This window comes from Azolla caroliniana, unplaced genomic scaffold (assembly GCF_043228905.1).
Source record: "Azolla caroliniana isolate FFs.n. ecotype wild unplaced genomic scaffold, voAzoCaro1.0.p SCAF_17, whole genome shotgun sequence".
Lineage (NCBI taxonomy): Eukaryota > Viridiplantae > Streptophyta > Polypodiopsida > Salviniales > Salviniaceae > Azolla > Azolla caroliniana.
In genome coordinates this window covers 1,370,068-1,381,321 of record NW_028230452.1, presented here as the reverse complement: position 1 = coordinate 1,381,321, position 11,254 = coordinate 1,370,068, and the positions used below count along the sequence as shown (strand labels likewise).

The window sequence follows — 11,254 nt, the reverse complement described above, 5'->3', positions numbered from 1 at the left end:
CAAGATTGTGTTTAGAGATTTTAGCATGTTGGAAAGATGATTTCCCATATGGGAAGAACATATACCTACATTATATGGAAAATACAATTGCCCATATAATGTAGGTACTAAGAAACACAATTTCTGATTCTCATGGGAAAATGGACAAGACTTCTTTTGTGTGTGTGTGTGTGTGCCCAAATAGAAATGCAGAAATTCAAGAGAACATATATATGGCCTGTAGATTCAGAACAGAGTAGGAATGGATTAACATCAATTTCACTCCAAAAGAGTTGATGAGCTGCAAGATCATGACTGTATGATGAAAGCCTGTCTGGCATTACATCTAAGCCTCTTAACCTCCACTGAATTACCCAACAAGGAAACTATGATTGGGACCATGGATACTCTGTTTCTGGGCTGCCTTAGCAAGCCTTCTCGGTACTCACCATATACTACTCTAACAAGACATACAAAGCATTGATAATATACCAAAGGAGAACCACGGCTACAAATAGCTGTAGCATTGAAAACCCAAGCAAGAAAGGTTCACATGGTTGAAAGGATTGGAATGGATCACCATAACAAGATGAGATGAGCATGGAGGTTACCATGGACACATCCACTATTATGATATCTTTGCTGGTGGATGCCAAACTTTGAAAACAGTAAGGATGATGCAAATTGTTATGCATGATGGCATTGAGCACTTGCCATTTTGGGCAAGCCAACAAGGTTGTGCTTGTTTTTATCCAAATTGGGCAAAAAGCTTGTTTGTATAATCACCATCACATGAAGAGAAGTGAAGAAGAAGGCTGTCTTTGCACATTGTGAGGACCCAACTTCCTTTCCCCGGGCTTTTTTCTTTCCTTACCCTGTAGCAATTTGCTTAGGACATACATAATATGTGGTGACATAGAATCGACTACTTGTATAGTCTCGATCTTAGGGTACCAGCCTCGACACATATGATCATGTTTGGGGACTTCGATTGAGTTATGAACAACTTGAGAATGTGTCATGCTCATTGCTCTTGGTCAACATGTTCTGAATCATAGAAATCTTTGAAACTTGATTTATAAGATTGTAGAATCGATGAGGTGATCAAGGGTCATAACACTTAAGTACGGTGTCAAATATGGTACCTAGATAATGCCTTCTCAATGGTCGGAGTTAGCTCAAAAAGAGAGAACCTCAAAGATCATGAAGAAGCCTTCCTAGAAGTAAGAACCTAAGCATCCACTACTGAAGAGCCATTCCTAATGTTCTGCTTCGAGTATCACCTTCCCTCGATCGACGATGATGGCTCGTCAAGGAATGGATTGGTATGTATCTCCATGCTAAGAACCAACAATGGAGCCAATTTTAATAATACTGAATAGTTGAAAATGAATCGAAGGAGCACAACAAGATAAATAAGAGTCCATATGGATCAAAAGGACATGGCAAGGGAAGAAATTAATATATGAAATCATGATAGCGAATTAATATAAGCACAAGGGCTGGCTACACATTGTTCGGGAAAAAATGATGGCCTTGTTCACTAAAACATTAGTTGTTTCCTTTAGCTTGACAACCGGCAATATTCATAACAAAAGGGACCAAATCTAATAGAAATCAATAGAATGTCCACAAAACCCCTATAAACTTGTAGTATTTTCTCATCATTTCAGTTTACAAAAAGGAAACATGGGTACAAATTTAGAGAAATATAATTCCTATGAGATTAATGAATTACGAAAGACTAATCATTTGGTACATTGAACCATCCTCACTTCTAAGACAAATGGGGGCCCCAAATAAGCAAATCATGCTAAATAATAAATACATCTAATCTGAGTGCATGGGAATATCTACAAAATCATAAAAGAAGAAGTCTTGAAGGCCTCAAAAAGAGTATAGCACTAATGTTAAAATTATTGATTCCGCACCTTCAATCAACTTTACCTTTTGAATACCATCGAATATATGTATTGGCAGCTAAGCAATTACACATGCACAAGTCATTTGTGATTCGTGCAGAACATTGAAGCCATATTTCCAACCCATTCATAGTATACAATGTTGCATCCTTTCTTTGGCCAAAAATATGATCATCAACGAGGAATTACACACCCAACCCCCATTCATCAATGAGGAAATTCATGAACATGTAGTTGGGATTTTTCAAACATACAAAGAGCATCCAAATGGGTTCATCTTACAATCAAGCTAGTTTCTAGAAAGTTAGCATATAGGGCTAGTATGTCACAAGTTCAATTTTTGCCCAACTCTCATTCATCAATGAGGAAATTCATAAAAATCTAGTAGGGATTGTTCAAGCCTACAAAGAGCATCCAAAATGGTTCACATTACAACTCAATTGGATCCCAAAAGGTTGGCATATAAGATTAGCATGTCACAACTTCAATTTATGTGTGATGCTCTATTGAAAGGATGTGGATCTTGATCAACAACTGTAGACTCCAATAAATGGATGAGAATCCTTGGGGGAATGCAATATTTTAAAGCAAATCAATTGTCCAAAGTTTATGAAAGTATACTTCAAACTTGATAATATGATAAGTAGTTGTGGTAGCGAAGAGTTCAAAATTCAAAATTTACTAAACAAATGGGTACACATGACTTTTATTCCATTTCCAGAAAATTCATTGGTATTGTACATTCATGTTCACTGACATTCACATATGGATTCATTGCAACAAGAATATTTCCCATTCATTGCGTAATATGTCTGATGTTCAATCTTCAAGCAGAATGTATTTCAAGTTTGGAGGTAAGGGAAATACTCATAAGAATACAGATCAATAAATATTAATATTTAACATGCTTGGATTACTCCTAGATATTAATTGATGTTGCTTTTATGTTCTTGCTGCACCAGTGGTGGCAATGTAGATTTGTTAGTATGTGAAAATCTTACCAAATAAATATTCAAAAAATGTACAAGCACAGTCCCAATAACAGTCAAAACATGTGAAATTACTGACGTTGAAGGATAGTTCAGCTTATGATTTGTTAGATGGGGTACTCATAATTGTCAAAAGTAACAGAACAACAAAGACTTAATTTTCACATCTATATTTAAGACCTCATAATTCAAAGACAGCAATGAGAGGACTTCAGCTTGATCATTAGAAGAAAAATCTCTCCATATTGAAAAATATGAACGAACTTTAAAACAATGGGCAAGAGGTTTCCACAATGTGCTTATTTGAACCCCTCAATATAGAAATTTTGTTCAATGACCATGTAATTGGTTTTTTTTATCAAGCTTGTATGGTTTCTTCATACACGTGCAGAAGAGAGACCATAGCCACCCTTCCAATACCAACATGAAGCATATATAGATAATAAGGAATTAGAAAAATATTGACTAAGAAGAGCGCTCACAAAAATTCATACATTTTATGTGAAGTTTTCATCTCTGAGTTATGGCAGAGGTGTTACTAAATCCTCCAGTAGCTGAAATGTATATATACATATATATATTGGCTTACTGCATTATGAGCTGAAATGCTTCATTCAACCTTTCGTCCCTATATTCATAGCCAAGAGTATTTGCAGATGTGATAAAATCCTCCTCTTCGTCTTTTGGGACTTGAATTCCAACTAGAACATTAGCACCCATCTCACCCTAACAAACGAAGCCCAATGTCTCTCAAAAATATAAATTTAATACATACATACATACATATATATATATAAAATATTTAAGTAGGGAATATATGTGTGTAAGATATGAACTAATGTATATATGCATGCATGTATGCATGTCTGTAGCCTCTACTATCTGGCTATCTCAAAAGATATAGAGTACATATACCTCTTTTTTTAATGTTTCTAGGCATACAAATGACCTAGTGGTTATGTCACAGATTTTCACCTCAGATTGAGGTTTCCCAAAATTAGCATAAGTTCAAAACCACAGTACGGTATGCAAGTACGTATGTATATGTGTGTAAATCTACCACCTCACACCCACATGGTCATTTAGCACCGATGAGCCCTTAGGGGCGAAACTAGTTTGCTCATGACCATATCCCCATGTAATTTCTTTTCCAATCTTAATGATAATTAGTAATAGCTTTGCTCTCTCTCTCTCTCTCTCTCTCTCTCTCTCTCTCTCTCTCTCTCAACATGTTAGTAACATTTGTTCTAGACTTTTTAATTAATACTTAATGACTAGCCCTTTCTCGCTATATTTTTAGATTTTTTAGTTATATTTAAGTTTTAATCCCTATAGTAATTTAAGTTATCAAGGTTTAATCTCTCTCTCTCTCTCTCTCTCTCTCTCTCTCTCTCTCTCTCTCTCTCTCTCTCTCTCTCTCTCTCTCTCTCTCTCTCTCTCTCTCTCTCTCTCGTGCTCTCTAAGCCATACGCCGATGACACACCATTCGCACTCCTTGTTGACGATCTTATGATCAACAAAACCATTGATCCCACACTTTCTACAGAGGCCCACGTATCACGGATAGGCACCCACGGCGAAATAGCATCGTCAACCACCGAGCCCTCGTTCGTGCCAAGTGCCCCCACAAAACGTTACGTGGCATTGCAATGGCGTCATCGGCTTGTCTCTCATATCCTCTCACATAACAAGCTCTCAACACCCTACCTTACTTTCCGCACATCATTATGTTGTAAGCATGGGACTACAGTCGGTAGCCATGCCTTTCTCATTTTTTATCCCTCTTTTATTGTATATGTCCGGGACTACATTCGGTAGCCAGCACTATTTTTATTTTGTATCTCAAACCCTAAACTATCTCACCAAGCACGATGCTATGCTTGTCACCCACATACCTACATATGCACTCACTCCTTGTTAGAATTTTCATATTTTTATCCCTACCCCTCCCATACTTTCACCTATTTTGAGCCCTACCATTCCCCTACTTTCTTCTATTTTCAACCCTACCCCTTCCCCTACTTTCTCTTCTTTCCGGCCCTACCCCTCCTACTTTCTCCTATTTTCAGCCCTACCCCTTCCCCTACTTCTTCCTAGTTTCACTCATATCCCTACTTTTTCATATTTTTACTCATACCTCTCTCCTACATTTTTATTAAACCTAATCTTTCGATTATATTTACCCGCCACCCCTCTCCTCGATTTCCATATATTTTAACCTTACCCCTCCCCTTAACTTTTCTTTTTTGTAGCATTTTATTCCAGCCTCGCTTTCCTTTTATTTGTATTTTCTACCCTCACCCATGTTTTACCAATTTTTATTTTTTCCTACCCCTCCCTGTTTTCTCTCCATAACACTCGTCTCCTTTTTTATTCCCCTCTCTTTTAATTTTTGGTTTCCCCATATATTTCTACTCTCTCTCTTTTCCTTTATCTTTCTTACTTTTATATCCTCTTCTCTCTCTCTCTCTCTCTCTCTCTCTCTCTCTCTCTCTCTCTTTTCCTTTATCTTTCTTACTTTTATATCCTCTTTTGTCTCTCTCTCTCTCTCTCTCCTACCTCTACCCCTCCCTTACTTTACCTAAATTCTAACCATACCCTCCCCCCTGTTTTTTCCTCATTTTATCTTCTACCCCTCCCTTTACTTTTTTATTACTACCCTACCCCTACCCCTAACCCTATCCCTCCCTAGCTCACACCAAGTGTATCAAACGATTTGGGTGCACTCAAATCGTTCTTGGTGAATTTTCACTTCACCCCCACTTTGTCAATTTACCCCCCTACCCCTCCCTTAGCTTCCTAAATTACTTTTCCTAAATTAACCTCCTACCCTTCCCCCTCACTTTTTCAAAATTACCTTTCTACCCCTCCTCCCACTTTTTCCTATTACCACCCTATCATGCCCTATGTCCTTCCTCTTCCTCTTCTTCTTTCTTGATTTTTCTTCTTCTCCCTATCCCTACCCCTCCCTTAGCTTCCTAAATTACCCTCCTACCCTTCCCCCTCACTTTTTCAAAATTACCTTTCTTCCCCCTCCCACTTTTTCCTATTACCACCCTCTCATTTCTTAAAAACTAAACACCCTACCCCCACCCACCCCTCCTCTCTCTAAATCTTTTCCTCTTTTTTTCTCTCTCACTTAAGCAATCACTTTTCCCTCTCTTAGTTTTTCCTTCCCTCTCGCAAAATCTTTTCCTATCCTATTTTACACACCATCACATTAAGCCCCACTACCCTTTCCTTTTTTTGAAGTGCACCTAGCACACACCCACTCCCCAATTCGAATCCTCTCAACCCTAAATATTACCCCTCCCTCAAAACCCCTATATATAAACCACCTCACACCCACATGGTCATTTACCACCAATGAGCTCTTAGGGGCGAAACTAGTTTGCTCATGATCATATCCCCATGTAATTTATTTTCCAATCTTAATGATAATTAGTAATAGCTTTGCTCTTAATCACTCTCTCTCTCTCTCTTAACATGTTAGTAACATTTGTTTCAGTTTTTTTAATTAATACTTAATGACTAGCTCTCTCTCCCTTTCTCACTATATTTTTAGATTTTTTAGTTATATTTAAGTTTTAATCCCTATAGTAATTTACGTTATCAAGGTTTAATCTCTCTCTCTCGTGCTCTCTAAGCCATACACCAATGACACACCATTCGCACTACTTGTCGACGATCGTATGATCAACAAAACTCATGATCCATACAAACTAAGAATACCTGGCCTCTGTAATGAAATAGGGTAATGTTCCAACGTGGGCTCAATGCATTAAGAAACTTGAGTAGAGCACCCGGCCTCTCAGGAAACATGAACCTGTATAGCAGCTCATCTTCTACCTTCGAACGTCCACCCATCTTAAATGAAAAATGTGTAGGAAAATATTAGTTTCATCAGAGAGAGAGAGAGAAAGAGAGAGAGCTGACTTTCAGTAAAGATAGATGTACCCACCAGATGGCGAAGGTGATCTTTGGCCAGATCATTATCTGTAAGATCAAGATAACTTAATCCAGATAACTCTAATCTGCCCTTCATTGCATTTAGTTCTTCGTCTTTGTGCAATCCTACACTGTTTGCAATATATGAAGGTGTACAATATGATTAGTGTATCCTCAGTGGTATCTTTCTTTTCCACTTTCACATATTTTCTTTCTTTATTGAGTATTTTCCAAGTGGATCTCCAATGGAATTCATTAGAACTTTCTCGTTACCGAAGAATTTGGAGAATCCTTTGCTATGTGTTGTATGGGTGGCTAAGATTTTTAACAGATCAGCATCTGTGTGGTGTGTATATATGCGTCACTCCATGCATACTAATCAAGATCAAGGAATTATGTATATATGTGTCCATGTGTAAAGAGAAACATGCAATTAACCTGCAGAGTACAAGAGCTTTCTCCTTGCTATCATCAAACCTATATTTGAACTCAGTTATGTCCATGGGTCCAACCTTTCCAAAGAAAGAACAAAAAATATATATTAATAAAGGTGAAAAAATGCAGCTAACACAGGCACATTCAGAAAACTTGCTTTGTGTGCAGAAAATATGCTTGAACAAATAAATTTGGAACTACATTTCAGAAAGTAGTTTGTATGGTATTACTCAATTAATTACACAGCACCACTCAGCTTAAGAGATCATTGATTGACGGGTTAGCAAGAGAGCATACAAGTTCAATGAGATGTTTAAAAGATCCTCGTTCCTCTGGCATAAATGCGGCAATAACTGCTTCTTTCAAAGCCCCCACATCTGCAAGTTCAGTTACAAGTCTCAAGCGCTCAAAGTTCATATTGGCTCCACTGGTGATAGCCATAACATTTTTATCGCGAATTCCATAATATTTGCAATACGCTTTAGCTCCAGCTAGTGCAAGTGCCCCGGCAGGTTCCAAAATGCTTCTCTTCTCTTCAAACATGTCCTATTGCAGAATCCAGTGACTAAATAAGCCACAAATCCCACCGTGATAATAAGCATAATTTATGTAACAGTAAATGTTTTGTCTGGCAAAAAGAACAATGAATAATAGGCTTACCTTGATCGCAGCACAAATTGCATCTCGGGTTACAAGAACGACTCCATCAACCAACTCTCTACAGATTTTGAATGTTTCTTCACCCACACATTTCACAGCAACTCCATCTGCAAAACCCCCAACATAGTCCAGCATTACCCTTTCTCCATGATGCAATGATAATGCCATTGCATTTGCATCAACAGGTTCCACACCGATAACTTTCACCTGTACTTAGAGCCATGTTATCCAGGTAAGTTATTAAATCTCACTTTTTGAAAAAGAAAGTGGAAAGAAGTTCAAAAATAGAATGGTCGACTATTCTTTAATCATGTTATCCAGATGATTTATTAAATTCCACGTTTTGAAAAGAAAAGCGGGACATATATGCACAAGGAAAGATGTTTGAAAGTAGAAAGATCAACTTTCTGTGGAAAAATGGGAGAATTTTGATTTGTTAGTTTACCTTACAATTTCAAACCCACATAAATCGAAGTGTTACAGATTAAGATATTTAGAGTGAATAAGGCTACATAAATCACTATATCTTATTTGCACGACAGATTGTGACATATTTTTTCTTTTAATTGCATAAATCCTAGTGTAACATGGCTCTTAGATTAGAAATACACTACTTACCCAGCAGAATCACCAACATTTCAACAAGAAGAAGATATAAGTATATTACAATGGGGTTACTTACCTCAGGTCTAACTCGCTTAATATATGCAGCAATTCCAGCAATAAGGCCACCTCCACCAACAGGAACAAAGACAGCATGAAGGGGACCTGGATGTTGCCTAACAATCTCCATGCCTATGGTTCCTTGTCCCGCAATCACATCAGGATGATCAAACGGAGGAATAAAAACTCGCCCCTCCTCATTTCCTCTTTTTTTTGCATATGTTTGTGCCTCATCATAAGAATCACCCACTAAAACCACTGTTGCCCCGAGCCTCTTCACAGATTTCCACTGAAAACCACAAACACGTTGTATAGACACATCACTCTAAAACTTGTGTAACCCGATTGTATGAAGAATGTACTTATGAATATGGAAACTGTTTGATAGGAAGATATATAACTGGCCACCTTTATCTCTGGAGTGGTAACAGGCATAACTATGACTGCACTGCAATGAAGCTTCTTCGCTGCCAAAGCAACCCCTTGAGCATGGTTACCAGCTGAAGAGCAGATCACTCCTCGGGCTAATCTCTCTTTCGGAAGCTGTGCCATCATATTATATGCTCCCCTAAGCTTGAAAGAAAAGACCTGTGCAAAGACCAACCATCAGACCCCCTAAAGTATAGCAAAAATATAGAGGAGAGAGAGAGAAAGAAAGAAAGATATATTAACGTCTTCTCAAAATGGAAGCCTCTTGACCGTCTGCAGGGCCCAAGTTCTGGGCTTCCATCACAAGGTCGAGAAGAGAGAGATACGTTAACGTATGTATAATCATGCATGTATGTATATATATGCATATATACACAGATCCATGCATCACTACATCCATAGATACACATACAAACATATGTACAAAGATACATACATATATACATTCAAATATGTCACACATACATACATATAGATCCATGGGTCCTTACATCAATGATAGATCCATACATACACACATACATAAACATATACAAATACACATATACATGCATGCATGCCTACATAGATTAATGTATTCAAAAATCATTGATGGATCTATACATACACACAAACACACATATATATAGATGCACACACATATAAATGCACACATACATACAAAAATGAACACATATATACTTGCATACATATACAACTGTCCGCACATACACATGTATATATACAACTGCACGCACACGCACACACACACACATTCTCACATATACATAAGTAAGTATAGACAGCCCCAAATACACAGGTCTACTTATAGAAATACAGACATGCATACATACACACCCACATGCATGGATGTGTATAGACATACACGCATGAGTATAGATATATGCACATGCCTATCCATATACCCACACACACATGCATACATACACAAACAATATATAAGAATATTTTACACTTTCTAAGAGATGGGAAGAAGGCATACAGACTGAGTATCTTCCCGCTTCAAAAGAATCTGAGCTCCTGTTCTTTCACTGAGCTTAACTGCCGTTTCAACAGGTGACTCGATGGCAACATCATAGACTTTCGATGAAAGGATTTTAGTGAGGCAAGACATGGCAATAGGGAGATCCTCCTCTATGCTTGAGGATGTTCTTGTCTTGCTAGAGACACCACCAAGAAAACCAGGCTCATACTGAAGAGATTGAGGGGAAACCTTGAGTAAAGACGGTAACACTCTCGTTGAGTTATCTTTAATCAACCCATCAACATCATTAATGCACGTGGGTGGTTCAGAGGCAATGGGAATGGTTAGGTCCAATTCAGGCAGTGTAGTTGCAGAGGCAGTCAGGATGGTTGTTGATGGTCTTTCTCCATTTAAAGCTTGAATCGGCATACCATGCGGCACATTGATGACTCTTCTTTCTTGGGCATTGGTGAAATGTGTTCCGAAATTATAAAATCCCTTGTGAGTGACGGATGTGAGTTTGCATTTTGATGTTATACCCTGAGAATAGGAAGGTATGATGCCTCCATGATGAATTTTAGCAGCATACATATAGAGTGATACACATATTGTATCCATGGTTGTACACGACATGATGTCCAACCTGTGAGCTTTGTCTATTTAATTTGATGGTGAAATCAACAGTCTAAATGTTTGCTTTATGTCCAACCTATTGAACGTAATGATGAAAATCAGGGGCTAAGTATCTTGGACCTGCTTTTGCATATAAAACAATATATGAATTTATGCACATTCTTTTCATGCCATTGTGGATGATTACAAAAAAGTCCTTGTTAATCAAAACAATTAAATACAACTAATCTAGAAGGTACTTCTCTCAAGTTTTAAATATTTATTAATCACACATCCAAACAAAAGGAACTTACTCTGATTTTTGAAGTTTTTGATAATCAAGCTCTATTCCAAATGAGCTTCTCTTACAATCCAAATATACTCTGTAGAAAGAAATAGCCTTCAATATAGTTCCTTATCACAATTCAAATGTGGTTTCTTCAAATGAAATAAATATATTACTTCCTTCTTAAGTAGCCAATGGAGGGCAAAGTTACAAAGTTTAACCAAGTGGAAAATAGAAAAAGGTTTCTCTTTGCAAAAATGTCACAAAGCTCAACCAAATGGATCACAATTTCTTCTTCTTCTTCTTCTTCTTCTTCTTCTTCTTCTTCTTCTTCTTCTTCTTCTTCTTCTTACAAAATATGTCACAA

At 37.5% G+C, this 11,254-nt stretch overlaps 1 protein-coding gene across 1 annotated transcript; it reads right to left on the bottom strand.

The window, feature by feature from the left end:
• Positions 1 to 3,113: 3,113 nt before the first annotated feature.
• On the bottom strand, positions 3,114 to 11,234 carry LOC147852685 (threonine dehydratase 1 biosynthetic, chloroplastic-like). Its single transcript, XM_087332742.1, has 12 exons — positions 11,064 to 11,234; positions 10,916 to 10,984; positions 10,672 to 10,698; positions 10,008 to 10,632; positions 9,005 to 9,184; positions 8,616 to 8,885; positions 7,934 to 8,140; positions 7,571 to 7,819; positions 7,277 to 7,350; positions 6,852 to 6,969; positions 6,623 to 6,757; positions 3,114 to 3,616 (listed from the first exon to the last, which is right to left on the bottom strand). The coding sequence occupies exons 4-12, from the start codon at positions 10,620 to 10,622 to the stop codon at positions 3,476 to 3,478; spliced, it is 1,989 nt and encodes a 662-aa protein (XP_087188868.1). The 5' UTR covers positions 10,623 to 10,632; positions 10,672 to 10,698; positions 10,916 to 10,984; positions 11,064 to 11,234; the 3' UTR covers positions 3,114 to 3,475.
• Between the last annotated feature and the right edge of the window lie 20 nt (positions 11,235 to 11,254).